Below are 17,515 nucleotides of genomic sequence, written 5' to 3'. Positions count from 1 at the left end.
TCTATTTTTTTTTTTTTTTTTTTTTTTTTTTNTCCGTTAGAACAAAAGAAAAAGAAAAGAAAGAAAGTTATTTGCTAGTTGCTGCCTACGGAGTGTACCATTTCTTTTTTTTCAGTTCTACTTTTTATTTTTTTTCTTTTTGTTGGGCTGATTTTTATTTTCCCGGTCATTTTTTTTCTACTTTGCCTCCAATTTTCTGCTCTCTCTCTCTCTCTCAACTCAATCGTTCTCCATATGTGAATAAACCTCCTCCTCACTTAGGTAAAGTTTTTGTAGATTCCCGATTGCTACGTCTTTCCTCCGTCTTCGTTTCCGCTTGGATCTGTCTACTCTCCTATTACGAAAGTTGTAGTAAACCCTAGAATTTCAACTTCTTTCGTTTTTTTTTCATACCGAAATTAGGGTTTTGATTGCTCGTCGAGTCTAAATCTGTTGTTTATCTGCTTCGCTTGATCTAATAATCTCTGGGATTGTGTGTTGATTTTGACAGTTTGGACTTTGGAGTAGCTACTGAGGGTATTCGCTATGTATATCAAGCAGGTTCGATTTTATTCTTTCCTCTATTATTGTTTTTAATTGGAAACTGATGGTTCATCATCTTGTAAATCTCTGTTTTAATTTCTTCTGTGGTTTTCGGATTTGATTATTGTGTGTAAGAAGGTTATAATCGAAGGATTTAAGAGTTACAAAGAGCAAGTTGCTACTGAGGATTTCAGCGACAGAGTTAATTGTGTTGGTAATGTTGTTCAGATCATCCTTGTTCTGAGTATTTTTGTGCTGTATTCTTCAGTCTTCATGTTTGATTTTGGAGTGTTTGAACTTGTTACTGAAACTCATGAACTGTTTTCCTTTTTGAATGCAGTTGGGGCGAATGGGTCTGGGAAAAGTAATTTCTTCCATGGTGAGATTTGAGCCTTCCTGGTGTTCTTTTGTTGTTTGCAAAATATTTGATTCTAAGTGAAATCTTGGTTTGGGATGCAGCAATTCGTTTTGTATTGAGTGACATCTTCCAAAATCTGCGGAGTGAAGATAGGCATGCATTACTCCACGTATGTCTAGTTGTTCGCTTGCAGGCTTCAAAGTTGCTTCGTTTGTGTGCATTTCATGGTATTGAGAGCATTTTCTAACTATGAGCCTGTTATATTGGACAGGAGGGTGCTGGTCATCAAGTTGTTTCTGCGTTTGTGGAGATTGTGTTTGATAATTCTGACAACCGATTCCCGGTAATAACTCCCTTGCTTAAACCTTTTTCTGTCTGGAAATTGTGATGGGATGTTTTCTTTTGTTTGATCAAATATTTGTTCATGTTTCTCGTTGATGTTTGGATCGTAGTATTGCCATCGACCTGTATTTCTGTCAGGTAGAAGCTGAAAAAACTGTGTTTCTAAGCTTTAGATTAGATCCATCATATCTTAGTCTAGTGTACAGGTTCTTTTAGGTTAATTTTTATGGCTTCATGTCAATCAGTTATATACTAAAGTTCCCTTCAAGTTCATAAAACTGTCATCAGTTTCTTGGCTATTGGGTTTCTGAAGTACTAATTTTGTAAAGATTAGCCGCACCTAAGAAAATCTGGTAGTATCAAAACATACTTGGGGTGCTATGCAAATCGAAGTTGAAACGCAAAGCCCGTTGAAAATCTTGTATTCCACCACATACTTCTTATTCCTGAATGCAAAATAGTTCCCTAAATTGTATATTTCAGTCCTCATCATTTGTGTTTTAATTTTCTCCACTAGGTTGATAAGGAAGAAATTCGCTTGCGCCGAACAGTTGGTCTGAAGAAGGATGACTATTTATTGGATTTGAAACACATAACGTGCGCACTGTTTCTTTAAATTTGAACACTCTTTTTCCGATGCCCTATTTCGTGGATGTTTGAATATTTATCTGACAAAACTTGCAGAAAAGCTGAAGTTATGAATTTATTGGAGAGTGCTGGGTTTTCTCGTTCTAATCCGTACTATGTTGTTCAACAAGGAAAGGTAAGCTCCTGCGAGAGAATATATGGTTGGATTAATCCTGCGCTGCCAAGCACAGAGAGAAGTTAATGTGGGCAAACAGATTTCTGTACAGCAGCGTTCTTCATTTTAAATGCCTTATTTTTTGGTATGTTTGTAGATAGCCTCGTTAACATTGATGAAAGACGTGGAACGGCTGGATCTGCTAAAAGAGATAGGTGGTACCCGTGTTTATGAGGAGAGGCGTCGTGAGAGTTTAAAAATTATGCAGGAGACAGGCAAGTTATCAATCTGCAGTGATATTGGAACCTCTTTAATTTTCAGATGCATGCATGGCTACCTTAAAAATCTAATATTGCCAAATTACTCGTTTCCCAGGGAATAAACGGAAGCAGATTATCGAAGTTGTCCACTACTTGGATGAAAGACTAAAGGAATTGGACGAAGAGAAAGAAGAACTCAGAAAATATCAACAACTTGACAAGCAGAGGAAATCACTGGAATACACCATTTACGACAAAGAGCTTCACGATGCTCGGGAGAAACTGGAACAGGTCAGCCAACTATAGGCACATGTTTTGAATGTTGTCTCGTGTTTTTCAGTGAACTTGATGTTGCTTATGATTTAAAAATTAGTTTATTGGTCTTTCGATTGCTGTTTTGCTGAGCTCCGCCAGACTGTTTATATGCACTTCTCTAAGCAAAGGTTATTTTGTTATTCACTCATCGCTGAATTACCTTTAAAAATGGGCCTCTTCTGTCATGGTTTAGGTAGAAGTTGCACGAACTAAGGCATCTGAAGAGTCTACTAAAATGTATGATAGAGTTGAGAAGGCTCAGGACGACTCCAAGTCCTTAGATGAGTCGCTAAAAGGGCTGACGAAGGAGCTTCAGACATTATACAAGGAGAAAGAAACTGTTGAAGCTCAACAAAATGAAGCTATACAGAAGAAGACAAAGCTGGAGCTTGATGTTAAGGACTTTCAGGATCGGATTACTGGAAATATCCAGTCTAAGGTATTACTAACTTAGTGGCAACACATGTGGTCACAAGCTGGTACTTAGTCGCATCTGCTTAGAAATTTTGAGCAAGAAGTTTACATCATGATGGATATAAAAGTTGCATGCCTGCAAAAGAATGTCTAGTTGATTTTTATTTATGTATGGATAATGTGCACTAATGAACTACTATGGGTTTCAGAATGATGCACTTGAGCAGCTTCATATGGTGGAAAGAGAAATGCAGGATTCTTTAAAAGAACTGGAGGCAATTAATCCTTTATATGAAAGTCAACTTGACAAGGAAAAGCAGACAACAAAAAGGTAGGCCTATGTAATGTAGTGTAACACGGAAATAGCTTTGTTCATGCTGAAAATGAGTGGGTTGTATGTTGGTCTAGGCCTCCTGTTTTGAGGGAAGCAATAGTATTTATTCCCTTGATAGAATGGGAGGTTCTGCTGTTTGGCATGAGTGATGCAAATTGTTTTTTTTGGGTTTTATTAGGGTCATCGTACATTGATAATTACTGTTTGTGGTTTTTTCTTACAGAATCATGGAGCTGGAAAAAAAACTTAGCATTCTTTACCAGAAACAGGGCCGTGCAACTCAATTTTCAAACAAGGCTGCCCGAGACAAATGGCTCAGGAAGGAGATTGAAGATCTTAAGCGTGTTCTAGACTCAAATATGACTCAAGTGAGTTTGCATTATTAAATATGGAAGTTGTATCGTAGTATTTAGGTCATATGATCACAGTGTTTTAAAGTCAAAAAGATGTAAAAATGTCTTTCAAATTTTCAATGAAATTTGGATTTCTGTATAGTTTCATCTTTTGCAGTGAATATATGGAATCAGTTGGATGAGATTGGTGATCTAACATGTTGATTCTATTGTAGGAGAAAAAACTTCATGATGAAATTCTTCGCCTCAATACTGATTTAACAGAGCGTGATGGACTCATCAAGAAACATGAAGTTGAAATTGGTGAACTGGGATCTCACATTTCCAANTCAGTGAACTTGATGTTGCTTATGATTTAAAAATTAGTTTATTGGTCTTTCGATTGCTGTTTTGCTGAGCTCCGCCAGACTGTTTATATGCACTTCTCTAAGCAAAGGTTATTTTGTTATTCACTCATCGCTGAATTACCTTTAAAAATGGGCCTCTTCTGTCATGGTTTAGGTAGAAGTTGCACGAACTAAGGCATCTGAAGAGTCTACTAAAATGTATGATAGAGTTGAGAAGGCTCAGGACGACTCCAAGTCCTTAGATGAGTCGCTAAAAGGGCTGACGAAGGAGCTTCAGACATTATACAAGGAGAAAGAAACTGTTGAAGCTCAACAAAATGAAGCTATACAGAAGAAGACAAAGCTGGAGCTTGATGTTAAGGACTTTCAGGATCGGATTACTGGAAATATCCAGTCTAAGGTATTACTAACTTAGTGGCAACACATGTGGTCACAAGCTGGTACTTAGTCGCATCTGCTTAGAAATTTTGAGCAAGAAGTTTACATCATGATGGATATAAAAGTTGCATGCCTGCAAAAGAATGTCTAGTTGATTTTTATTTATGTATGGATAATGTGCACTAATGAACTACTATGGGTTTCAGAATGATGCACTTGAGCAGCTTCATATGGTGGAAAGAGAAATGCAGGATTCTTTAAAAGAACTGGAGGCAATTAATCCTTTATATGAAAGTCAACTTGACAAGGAAAAGCAGACAACAAAAAGGTAGGCCTATGTAATGTAGTGTAACACGGAAATAGCTTTGTTCATGCTGAAAATGAGTGGGTTGTATGTTGGTCTAGGCCTCCTGTTTTGAGGGAAGCAATAGTATTTATTCCCTTGATAGAATGGGAGGTTCTGCTGTTTGGCATGAGTGATGCAAATTGTTTTTTTTGGGTTTTATTAGGGTCATCGTACATTGATAATTACTGTTTGTGGTTTTTTCTTACAGAATCATGGAGCTGGAAAAAAAACTTAGCATTCTTTACCAGAAACAGGGCCGTGCAACTCAATTTTCGAACAAGGCTGCCCGAGACAAATGGCTCAGGAAGGAGATTGAAGATCTTAAGCGTGTTCTAGACTCAAATATGACTCAAGTGAGTTTGCATTATTAAATATGGAAGTTGTATCGTAGTATTTAGGTCATATGATCACAGTGTTTTAAAGTCAAAAAGATGTAAAAATGTCTTTCAAATTTTCAATGAAATTTGGATTTCTGTATAGTTTCATCTTTTGCAGTGAATATATGGAATCAGTTGGATGAGATTGGTGATCTAACATGTTGATTCTATTGTAGGAGAAAAAACTTCATGATGAAATTCTTCGCCTCAATACTGATTTAACAGAGCGTGATGGACTCATCAAGAAACATGAAGTTGAAATTGGTGAACTGGGATCTCACATTTCCAAGTCCCATGAACTATTCAATATTAAAAAAAGGGAGAGAGATGAAGAACAGAGAATAAGAAAGTAGGATTTGCTTCCATTTTAGATACCTCTAAGAAAGTAGAAATTTTTATTTTTGATATAACAGGATATATGTTAACCAGGGAAAAATGGGGAGAAGAAAGTCAACTATCTTCTGAGATTGAGAAGTTGAAAATGGAACTTGAACGGGCAAAGAAAAACCTCGAGCATGCAACTCCAGGAGTAAGTGTTTGGCTTTGGTATCTCTTTTCTTGTTGCTGACAGTAATATGGAGGGGAAATTGTTAACTTTTTAGGAGCACTGTATGAATTAGATCCATCCAAGTCCTTTCGGCATAGTTAGAAGTTGGCAAGCAATGTGCTATCCTTACATCTCTACCGAGCTGATGTAATTTGATGGCCATTTTCAATTTTCGTTTCTGTTGACTCAGCCCATTTATTTTCCCAGGATGTTAGGCGAGGGCTGCACACTATTCGACGGTATGTCGAAGAGTATAGGATCAATGGATTTTTTGGTCCACTTGTTGAGTTGGTTGATTGCGATGAAAAGTTTTTCACTGCAGTTGAAGTCACTGCAGGAAACAGGTATGCGGTGACTATTTTTTCCTTATGATCGTACTATTCGCTGTGTGACTATTTTTTCCTTATGATCTGCTCTTTTCATCTCTTGTTCCATGACCAGCCTGTTTCACGTGGTAGTTGAGAATGATGATATTTCAACCAAGTTAATCAGACACCTGAATTCTATAAAGGGTGGTCGACTGACCTTCTTACCTCTGAATCGGGTAAAGGCGCCTCATGTAAACTTTCCACAAGATTCTGCTGCAATACCACTGCTGAAAAAGTTAAAGTACGACTCTAAGTTTGGACCAGCATTGGCTCAGGTGTTCCTTTTGTTCTCTGTCCACTTTTTTGCCCAGCAATTTCTTGTCACCTTCTGAGCTTTGTTTGTGCCTTTCTGTTTTCACATGGCTCACTTATTTAGATGTACCTTTGATAGAATTATTTTACTTTTGTGTTTTATACTTTTGTGTTTATGTTAATGTCATTATATTGTAATGTGTCTTGATGTAGGTTTTTGGTAGAACAGTAGTATGTAAAGATCTGAATGTAGCAACAAGAGTTGCTAAGAGCAATGGCCTCGATTGCATAACTATGGAAGGTTGAAACTGTAATTGCATTTGTATTCACTTTACATTCTATTCAACATGTATTTGGTACCTGAAGGTTATGGTGTACCATTACAGGTGACCAGGTGAGCAAAAAGGGTGGTATGACAGGTGGATTCTATGACCACAGGCGGTCAAAATTAAGATTCATGAATATTATAATACAAAATACAAAGTCTATAAATGCGAAGGTGACAGAATTGGAGGATGTTAAAAGGCAGCTTGATGATATCCTTTCCATAACTGGCTTTTGCATATTCGTTTTTGCATATTCGTTTTTGCATTTTTGTTTTCTGATGAACTATCGTATTGTTCATTGATGAGTGTTGAGTATGTGTTTATTTATTTTAATTTTCCCTGTCAATAGTTCCCCATTCACAGCGTTTACTTAACATGTCTCACTGATAGATCAGCATATTACACAGTTTGTTACTGAGCAGCAGAGACTTGAAGCAGATTGGACGCACAGCAAATTACAGGTGGAGCAACTTAAGCAAGAGATAGCTAACGTAAATAAGCAGAAACATGCTATATATAAAGCTCTTGAAAATAAGGTGCCATTCTTTTATGCCTCTAGTCTTTCAATTCATTTTTAAAGTGGCCATCAGTGCTAATATATCGTACATCCATATTGTATATACTAAATTTCTTCATCTGTTTGCAGGAGAAATCACTAGGTGATATTAGAACACAAATTGATCAGCTTAGATCCAGCATGGCTATGAAGGAAGCTGAAATGGGAACAGAACTTGTGGATCACCTAACACCAGAAGAAAGGGAGCAGTTGTCACGATTAAACCCCGAAATTAAGGATCTTAAGGAAAAGAATATTGCATACACGACGGATCGCATTGAGGTTGGCATTTAAAAATAAAGTTTGAATGTTGCTTTTGTTTTAGATTGACGTCTGATTTGCGTGCTATTTTTTGTTTAAACGAGTCTGATTTATGTGCTTTTACATTTTTTGAATAAGTGTGCTTTTATTTCGTTAGAGTAAGTCCTGATTTATGTGCGTTTTTATTTTTGTAATAAGTCTGATTTGTTTGCTTTTCATCACACACAGAGGGAGACAAGAAAAGCAGAGTTGGAGGCTAATTTGGCTACCAACTTAAAGAGGAGAAGAAATGAGTTAGAGGCTACTATAGCTTCCATCGACGATGATAGTTTGCCTAGTTCAGCTGGCTTAAAGGCACAAGAACTTGATGATGCAAAAAATTTGGTTAATGAGGCCGCAAAAGAGCTTAAAAGTGGGTCCCAAACATTCTGATCTATCTTGCTTGATCTTGGTCTTTTACTATTCGGACGAGTTCACTCACTGCCATTTTCTGTTTTTAGGTCTTTGTGACAGCATTGACGAGAAGACGAAGCAAGTCAAGAAAATTAAAGATGAGAAAGCAAAGCTAAAGGTAGTATATTCTGTAATTTAAGAGACTGGCCTTTGTCGGTATAGTATCTGTGACCAAAACAAATTCTTGTTCTCTCAGATATTGGAAGATGACTGTAAGGGGACACTGCAAGATGTAGATAAAAAGTTAGAGGAACTATTTAGCCTTCGCAACACACTCCTTGCTAAGCAAGATGAGTATACAAAGAAGATTAGGGGATTGGGTCCATTGTCGTCTGACGCTTTTGACACGTATGTTTGCTTCATCTCTTTTATATTGGTCATCATTCAGCCAGTTCGGCTCTCTTAGTTTAGTTGGAACTTTTACAGTTATACTGTCCTTAATTTCCATTTATCTTGTCCAATTAGTTCTTAGTTGTCATGGGCAGATCATTGTTATATGCCCTGAGATTTTTGCCCTAGGAGTTCTATAATATGTAATTGAGATGAAAATTTATAGGTATAAACGAAAAAATATCAAGGAGCTGCAGAAGATGCTACACCGGTGCAGTGAACAGCTGCAACAATTCAGCCATGTAAACAAGAAGGCGCTTGATCAATATGTAAATTTCACAGAACAGAGAGAAGAACTCCAGAATCGGCAAGCAGAGCTTGATGCAGGAGATGAGGTAACTAATGGAGGTTTCATACTCTTGGCCAAATTATATTTAGAAAGTAGAGCTTGACTGACAAATATGACGATTCTGCAGAAAATTAAAGAACTGATAACAGTTCTGGATCAGCGGAAAGACGAATCGATAGAACGTACTTTCAAAGGGGTTGCACGTCACTTCAAGGAGGTATTCTCTGAGCTTGTGCAAGGTGGATATGGTCAGCTTCTCATAAAGAAATTTAAGGCATGTTTCTACATCCTTTTCCTCGAAAACTTTTTCATCTATGTCCTTTGTTTACCTTTAAATCCCTTGTGTGTTTTTTCATTATCAAAATGGTTTACTAAATTCCAGAGTACAATTGAACGAGATAATTTAGTGTTCTGCTAAACCATGTGCAGAGGTCTTTTAGTGAGCCTTAAGTGTGGGAGTATGTCCCTGGTATTATTGTTTATTCTTCATCTTGAGAACCTTTACTTTGTCTCCACCAAGGAATTACATAAAACTTCCAGTTTAATCTGCACTTTATTCGTTTGGACATGATACATTTTGCGTACATATTCAGGATCGTGATCATGACGATGAAGATGATGACGACGATGGAAGTCGTAAAACTGATGCAGAGGGAAGGCTTGAGAAGTACCTTGGCGTAAGAGTGAAGGTACAGAAAGACTTATTGACATTACATTCATAAAAAGAAAGGTATATAATTTTTATTGGTCTAGCTTTCGGGCTGATCGTAGTTGTCACTTGTTTGGTAGGTGTCATTTACTGGTCAAGGAGAGACACAAGCAATGAAACAATTGTCAGGAGGCCAAAAAACCGTTGTTGCTCTTGCACTAATCTTTGCCATCCAGCGATGCGATCCTGCACCATTCTATCTTTTTGATGAGATTGATGCGGCACTTGATCCTCAGTATCGAACCGCTGTGGGCAACTTGATTCGTCGTCTAGCTGATAAATATGAAACTCAGTTCATAACCACGACTTTCCGTCCTGAGCTTGTGAGAGTTGCGGACAAGATATATGGAGTATTTCATAAGAACAGAGTGAGTATCGTGAATGTTATTTCAAAGGATCAGGCATTGGACTTCATCGAGAAAGATCAATCCCACGACACCTGATCAAGTCTTAAGGTTGGTTAACACTTGTCAGTACTCTACTACTCTCTTCTGAGCTTCCGTGACACTTGTTTAAGTGGGTTTAAACTTTTATCAGGTTTGCTTCTAGGAATATAATATATCTAATGTGCAGTTCAGGTTGTATAATCATCTAAGTATTAAGAACAACGGTTTTCTTATATATTCTGACTGATACCTTTCTAGACTTTGATGGATTTATATGGTCATATCTAAATAGTTTAACATCTTTTTCGTTATATATAACTTTTAGCCATAACGGAACTGAACCTTTTCTGCAATTCTTCCAGAGGTTTTGATAGTGAAGCTCGTAAACCGAGCCGGAAAAAACAATAAAACCAAATGCCCAAGGGCATAAACTTTAAAAAGGAGATTAATGACCTGAAAGCAAAATATAGGTTTACAATGGATACACACATTCTAACTAGGGTAAATTTGGAGAATGAACACTTTTTATGAAAGTAATTAGAGGGATGGGCAGTTCACTATTTATAATTAGAGATATAGGAGGAATCTATAATGACATGTAAGACTTTATTATTGATTTATTGATTTTGTTTTCAAACTTTAAGGCTTTGGTTATGCACAATGATGCACAGAAACAATTATTTTAGCCTGTATAGTAAATCTAAATGACAACTTTAGAATGTGCAAGACTGTAAAATTTTGCAGCAACGAGAGTTTTGCTTGCCTATATTATCCGAGGATCTTCCTTTGTAAGTATCTCTCTACATTATACAATCCACAAAGAGACTTCACCACAGGCATAGTCGCTGGAACCGGTAACTCAAAATACGTACCAGACTCATCTATGTTTCCATCGTTGCAGTTCCATGAAAGGGACTGTTTCCTAGCTTCCCTAATGGCTGATCTCGTTGCACAATGAACAGAAGCCGCCATAAGCATAGGTGGCTCACCGGAGGCTGTTGATCAGAAGGAAGAAGTTGTTGAGTATTAAAGTAGTGACGACTCCCAGATACAATAGGGAGCAACATTAAAGATAACACTTGTAAATGAACGTTATTGTAGATCCCTGTCTCTATTATAATATTAAGTCTAAAATCATAATCACATAATCACATAATCATAATCATAATCACTCGGTATGTGAACAACAAGTGATAATTTTGATAAGAATATAACAATATTGAAATGAAAGATGAGATAATAGTTTATAGCTCAAATCAGATAAGGAAAAGCATAGTGTACCTTTGGAGGAGAGAACACGGTCTTTATGATGACCAGAGTTGACAATCTCGACGTTGAAGTGTTTGGGGATTGTGTCCACAGTAGGAATTTTGTAGTCCCAAGTGCCTTGTTGCACCACAAGTCCCTTTTCATCAGTAGTGTACTCTTCCATCATGAAAAACCCGATGCCTTGAACAAACGCTCCTTCGATCTTTTTCACAAACCATTCATTTTGTTGCTTAGCACAATAAAATGACTAGAAGGAAAACATGTGCAGAGCTAACTAAATTATTACTTACCTGTCCTAAATCAACTGCAGGATTAAGACTTTTCCCACTGTCGTAAATGATATCAGATCGTAAAATCTCTGTTTTTCCTGTCACAAGGTCCACTTCCACCTGCAAGTAGAATCAGATTATTGTTTGATTGATGATATTCAAAGTTTTTAAAAGAATAGTTTTTTTTGCCATAATGACTTGCCTCGCTGACTCCAACACCATAGTTGAGGTATTCCATGGAAGCATACTCTGGCGTATACAGTGTACTCGCCGATAAATTAATAGACTGACCATGCGCCTGATGAAAAGATAAAGCCAAACTTTAAGGTTAGCCATGCAGAATCTATCTTTAGAATAAGAGTATCGTAATCTACTAGGCTACCTACTTGTTGAATGAGCATGGTCCATGTCACGGAACCCGGCTTCTCCATGATCATCTTATCCATTGTTGGTTTCAATCTCTCCACCAAGATAACACAGCAAAGCCTAACAGCTTCACAACTGCTCTCGGATGTTGTGCTACCAGCAGTGAAACCTCCTTGGATCATACCGAGTGTGTCGGACTGAACAACCCGTATTCTCTCCAACAGCCTATCGCTTCCTTGGCATTTAACCATACCGAGACCATAAGCAACCATCTGTTGTACTTTGGTCCACAACCCTTGCCCTAACTCAATTCCTCCAACTTCAACCACAACAGAACCATCACTCAAAATGCTCACTTTCCCCGGGGTTGGCCTCTGCATAACTTGATGGACAATAGGTACTCTAGAAATCCCTCTCTTCCGCCATACGTTACACACATTAAACTCCTTCACCATCTCAGCTCTCTCCTTGAACTTGGAAGATATCTCAAGTTTGTCCCATAATAAAGGCAATGTATACTCATCAGGGTCACCAGAGATGTGCGTGTAGAATTTTCTGAGGCTGTCACAACTATGAAGGTTAATCTTTCTCACTGCATCAACGTCCATATGAAGAGAAGTTGCTACATTCTCGATAATGGATTCCGCAATGTATGAACCTTGTACTTCCCCTGGAGCTCTCATCGCAGTTCTACTGGGGCAATTCGTCTTACAAACTTTTATGTCAAATGACAAAGCTCCCCAATCATACTTCCTTAGCGGACCCATTATATTCCGCGGCATGATTGCACTTACGTCTGGCTCAAGCCCTGCATCTATTAGCATTGTAAACTCCAGTGCTGTGACCTTCCCGTCTGATCTAAAACCAACATCGTAAGTTATTTTCATTGGATGCCTTCCTCCAGCCATTATCATATCAGTCCTGCGGTTCATATACATCTTGACAGGACGCTGCAATTTGTATGCCCCCAGTGCACATGCTGTTGCAACCTGAAACATCCAATTCCAGTGAGCGGCATGCAATCTTCTAAAACATACCAAATCTGGTAAATTAAATACTTACAGGCATTGACTTTACAGCTTTACCACCAAAGCCACCTCCAACTCTTCTGGTAATAACTCGTACGTTATGCTCTTGAATGCCAAGACATGTAGCAATAACCGAGTGCACGTACTCAGGTGCTTGAGATGAACTATATACTTTCACACAGTCGTCTTCATCTGGCAAGGCAAGTGCTGTTTGTGGCTCCATATAGAAGAAGTACTGTGACCCGAGCCTCAACTGAATATGTATATATAAACACACAAAATAAGATGTAGTTACAAAACTTTTGGCGGTGAAAAAAAAGGGAAAAACACAGTTGTGATGATAATACCTCAGCAGAGATGATCTTTCGCTCGGCTTCTTCCATTCCTTTTAAAATATCACCTACTGGTTCAGGGTAAATCATTGGATGAACCTCGAAAAAGCTACATCTTTTCACTGCATCTTCGACTGTTAATATTGCTTCTTCTTCTATATTCTTTGTATCGTACTCAACTACTGCAAGTTTTGCTGCCCTGTCTGCATGTTTTTGTGTGTCTGCAACCTACGCAGCCATTATACTTTTCGATTAGTTTACGCGACAAGAAACATAAGCAAATTGGAGTTGTAGTTGTTCTGTTACCACAAGAGCAATTCTTTGACCAGCAAATTGAGTTAGTTCATCTGCAAATAAAGGTCCTGCCCCAAAAACGGTCTTGGAACCAATGTTTTGTCCTTGTTTTGGAATATCCTTAAAAGTAAGAACTGCAAAAACTCCAGTAGGAATCACATTCTCTCTGAAGCTTATGCTTTTTATCTTAGCCAAACACTCTGTGCTATAAACGAATGCTCCATGTAAACAGTTCGGTAAAGTCGGTATATCGTCAACAAAAACCGCCTCACCTGAGAGAAAAGCTCATGTTGAGGCCCTATATTGAATCTTTATCAAGTTACATATAAGGCATAAAGAGCTAACCAGAAGCTTGTAAAGCTGCTCCAACTTTAATAACTGCTTCACCAACAGGTTGATATTCATTGCTCTCTAAAACTTGCTGTGAAGATGAGAGGGAGGGAAGAAGAGATTTCACGGTATCATTAACATGGCTGTTGCTATAATGGCCACTCTCGATCAGTGGGTTGAAAAACTCGAAAAGATAACCAACAGCCAAGCTTTTTCTATACTCGAAGTGCGGAGTGTCTTTTCCGGGAACTATGATTCCTTTAAGCAAACCAACAGCTTCATATAAAACACTGTAGCTAAGTGATTTACCTGTTAAGAAATTCTCCACTTCCATCGCCCTGATTGAATGATCACCGCCATAAGAACCAAATGCCAAAAAGCATTTATCTACCGTTACAACTCTTCTTGATGGTTCTTGGCGGCGAGACACTAACGCAGAGAAAGCAGCGTTCAAATACGGCAACGCGTTTCCAATAGAGCGAGGTGCAGCTCTATAGCTTTCAAAGAGCAACTCTGTGTCATCATCACCAGAAGTAGTACTAGTAGTAGCAGTGCATAATGGAATCTCAACCTTTAAAAGAACGCGTTTGGAGTCTAACATCGAAGGCAATTCAAGAAACTCATGTAACTTAACCTTCTCTGTTTTTTTACTGCCATTTAACATATACACCGATGCATCTACTGCGAGCAAAAGCGTTGTAATATCAGAAGGAAACTTTCTGCTTTGTGCCATCACTAAATTACCGCCGATACTCCCTGAGTTCCTGATAGCATGGTTGCCAATTTTCTCAATATGAGCCGCCATTTTCTTGAAAATATAACAAGATTTGCTTTCTTCCTTCTTCAAAGCATCAATAGCATTCGATATGGTAACAGTGGCTCCAATCTCAATCCCTTCCTCACCTTTCTTGATCATAGACATCTCCTGAATTTGACTTATATCAATATATCTATCAAACCGTTCCTCATCTTTGTAGTAGCCTGTCCCAGTGTTGCCCACAACTAACTTCAAAGAGCCTAATGAATTAGCAGCTTCAGTTATGTTATGAAGCTCAGCTACACTACAAGGAGTTGTCCAACGATACCTCAAATGATCTAAACCATTATGAAGCTTCTTTTTCTTCTTCTTCTTCTTCTTCTTCAAGAACTCAGGGAATCTTACAAGATGTTCTTTGGGGTGATAAGGAGGCAGATTCTTCAACATAACCTCTTTGCTTTCTCCTTTCTTCCAAAAGGAATTGAACCCCAAGTCCTCAATATCAACATCAGAAGCAAAACTCTTGCAAGCATCAACGATGGGACGATAACCAGTACATCGACAAAGATTGCCCGAAACAGATTTCTCAGCTTCGGAAACCGTAAACTCATTGGAGCTATTTGAAAGAGCTGAGTAGAGAGAAATACACATCCCTGGCGTACAGAAACCGCATTGAGAGGCATGAAACCCCGCGAATCGCTTATGAATGGGATGGAATCCTTTCTTCTTGTTTCCAAGACCTTCAGATGTTGTAATGGAACATCCATTGACACTACAGAGAAGAGTGAGACAAGAGTTTATACTACATTCTTTCACCTGATCTAACTCTGGATCATATCTTGATAACACCACAAGACAAGCACCACACCCTCCTGCACTAATCAAGGAGATACAGAACTCAAGATTTGGATTTTACAAAATTGAGTCAACTTCACTTAATTCTGAGACTAAAAACATAACACAAGACTTCAATTATAGATTGAACTTATAACACTAAAATATACAGAGAAAAAAAAACAGAGAAGAGAGAGAGAGAGAGAGATTTGCCTTCGCCACAGCCGAGCTTGACACTCTTGAAAGGAGTATTGAGTCGCAAGAACTCGAGTAAGGTCGTTGATGGATCAATAGAATCAACCATGAATCTTTCTCCATTAACAGCAAACTCCAAATCCATTTTTTTTGTTTCTGGTCGGAATCAGCAGTGATACCAAACTCCTTTTTAAAAAAATTAAAAAGGTAAGATTTTGGAGAAACCCAGAAAACAAGTTAGGAGCACACGAGTGGTGTATGGTGATTTGACCCAAAATTAAGAGAGAATATAAATGCATGAGGGGAGATGTGTGACAATAGAGTTTCATTTTAGTTTCTCTCTTATCGTTTAGTTGCGACTCTTTCACGCATATCTTGTTAGAATCTATCCCACATCGGCGGAAGAAACATAATTTCTTGGACAACATATATAATGTGACAATCCTTCTCTCTTGAACTAGCTTTTGTGAATGAGTTAGGTCTATTACTAATATGATATCAGAGTACTAATATGATATCAGAGCCAAAATCTATTCTTCTCGATAGTGTGGACTACCATCTGTAGATATCTAGTCTCACAAACTTCACGCTACAGATGTCCAATCTTAAGCGTGAAAAGGTGTATTAAAATCTATTATCGAAAGAAACATAATTCCTTAAGCAATATATATAGTATGTGGCAACAGTCTTCTAACTTTTAGATTTTGGGGTGAATTATGTCAATTACTAATATATCTCTCTCTAAAAGTTTAAGGTTCAGATACAACTCAAAAGGCACTGTCGGTTATGCCACGAGTCACTTTCCAACATGTTGACTGTCTTAGGTGAAAGGAATCTCTCTGACTTTTGGGGGAAAGAAATCTCAAATCTCAAGAAGTCCCAATCAACATATCTTACTACTATTAAATTGGAATTAACAGATTTTTTTTGTTTGTTATAAAAAGAAGAAAAAAAGAGTAAAACACAAATTATACAAAGTTACAAACCGTATTTGTAAGTATTCTTTGACTAGAGGTGCCAATTGGTCCGTCCCATGGACCATCGAGCGTGTCCAGACAATTATGTTTGGACGGTTTATAAGTAGACAATGGTCCAAAATACGTTTATATCCAATAATGAGCATTATCTATGGTCCCGCTCGTATACCAAACAAGTAAAGCCATGAATTAGGAAAGAAACATACTTTAAACATTTTTTGTAAGCCTTTCAAATAAATATAGGCTTTTTGTAGAAAATAAAAATTTGGGTTTCCTTTCACCGTATTTTGTAGGCTTTTATGTCTTGTTAATAAATTATGTTTTTAATTATTTTTTTTGTAAAATTTGGTTAAAATAATGTATAACCCTCAAGGAATAAATTTATTTTTCTCTTTCTATTAATTCAGTTCTTATTTCCTATTATGTGAGCTTGCAGCTTGCCAAGCTCTGAATCTGCATCACTAGAGACATTAACTAGTTGTTCATCCTTCTTTTCAGCCAACTGAACTCTATTTTGTGCCTCTAGCACCAATGGTTTTTGTAAGATAGCACACGACTTCAAAGTATTAATCTCACCCACCAACGACTTCATTTCATAGGCGAAGCCGCACACTTCCAACTCAGAGCATCATCTACCAAATTAGTTTTACTAGGATGGTAAGTTATCTCTAGATCATAATTGGCCACCAACTCCATCTACATTTCTGTCTCAAATTAAAAAAATTGATAAAATAATGGCATAAAAAGAAATTATGATATATGGACTATTAATATATGAGATTTAATATAGCACAAATGTGTGGCTATATTGTGTTTCTTTTGTGAAATTTGACTGTTTTCATCTAATAAGAAACTAAGTTACGGTAGAGAATAACAACGAACGAGTCTAAAGGTTTTATATACAGAATGAGAAAAAATAATAAAAATCTGTGTAAAACCGGAACTTAAGGAGATAGATTACTTAAAGTAGATAAGTTTGAGTGTGAGGTACATTAACTTTTTAGAAAAGTATATATCAGAGTATAGTTAGTATTTCTTTTTTTTTTTTTTTTACTTTTAAAACACCATCAATTATTCATTCATAAAATCTACGATGAAGAAGACATTCCAACTATCACTCACCATTCTAACTTTCTTCATCATTCTTGAGCTAGGTTTGTATTTAGATTTAATATGCACCTTAATAAATTACATATACATTTTTCAACAGAAACTAATAATGAATATCATAATATTTCT

General features: G+C 37.4%; 2 protein-coding genes across 3 annotated transcripts; one reads left to right on the top strand and one right to left on the bottom strand.

The window, feature by feature from the left end:
• LOC104752616 (structural maintenance of chromosomes protein 3) lies at positions 151-9,926 on the top strand. 2 transcript variants are annotated; one of them, XM_010474806.1, is made up of 29 exons: positions 151-261; positions 491-540; positions 661-736; positions 863-901; positions 982-1,049; positions 1,152-1,223; positions 1,740-1,819; positions 1,907-1,985; positions 2,122-2,239; positions 2,340-2,515; positions 2,733-2,978; positions 3,163-3,284; positions 3,511-3,655; positions 3,856-3,960; positions 5,370-5,437; positions 5,518-5,617; positions 5,843-5,979; positions 6,077-6,278; positions 6,469-6,556; positions 6,642-6,791; positions 6,966-7,117; positions 7,228-7,419; positions 7,627-7,810; positions 7,899-7,969; positions 8,048-8,199; positions 8,408-8,576; positions 8,658-8,804; positions 9,124-9,219; positions 9,320-9,926. In XM_010474806.1, the coding sequence occupies exons 2-29, from the start codon at positions 526-528 to the stop codon at positions 9,680-9,682; spliced, it is 3,612 nt and encodes a 1,203-aa protein (XP_010473108.1). In that variant the 5' UTR covers positions 151-261; positions 491-525; the 3' UTR covers positions 9,683-9,926. The 2 variants fall into 2 exon arrangements, with proteins under 2 accessions (XP_010473108.1, XP_010473109.1); XM_010474807.2 differs by having other exon boundaries at positions 161-345.
• Positions 10,209-15,724, bottom strand: LOC104752615 (abscisic-aldehyde oxidase-like). Its single transcript, XM_010474805.2, has 10 exons — positions 15,318-15,724; positions 13,529-15,142; positions 13,196-13,455; positions 12,905-13,117; positions 12,592-12,810; positions 11,550-12,518; positions 11,366-11,461; positions 11,185-11,283; positions 10,907-11,096; positions 10,209-10,620 (listed from the first exon to the last, which is right to left on the bottom strand). The coding sequence occupies exons 1-10, from the start codon at positions 15,442-15,444 to the stop codon at positions 10,394-10,396; spliced, it is 4,014 nt and encodes a 1,337-aa protein (XP_010473107.1). The 5' UTR covers positions 15,445-15,724; the 3' UTR covers positions 10,209-10,393.

Source organism: Camelina sativa, chromosome 16, assembly GCF_000633955.1.
Source record: "Camelina sativa cultivar DH55 chromosome 16, Cs, whole genome shotgun sequence".
NCBI lineage: Eukaryota > Viridiplantae > Streptophyta > Magnoliopsida > Brassicales > Brassicaceae > Camelina > Camelina sativa.
The sequence above is the reverse complement of the archived record's forward strand: the minus strand, read 5'-3'. Positions and strand labels throughout refer to the sequence as shown.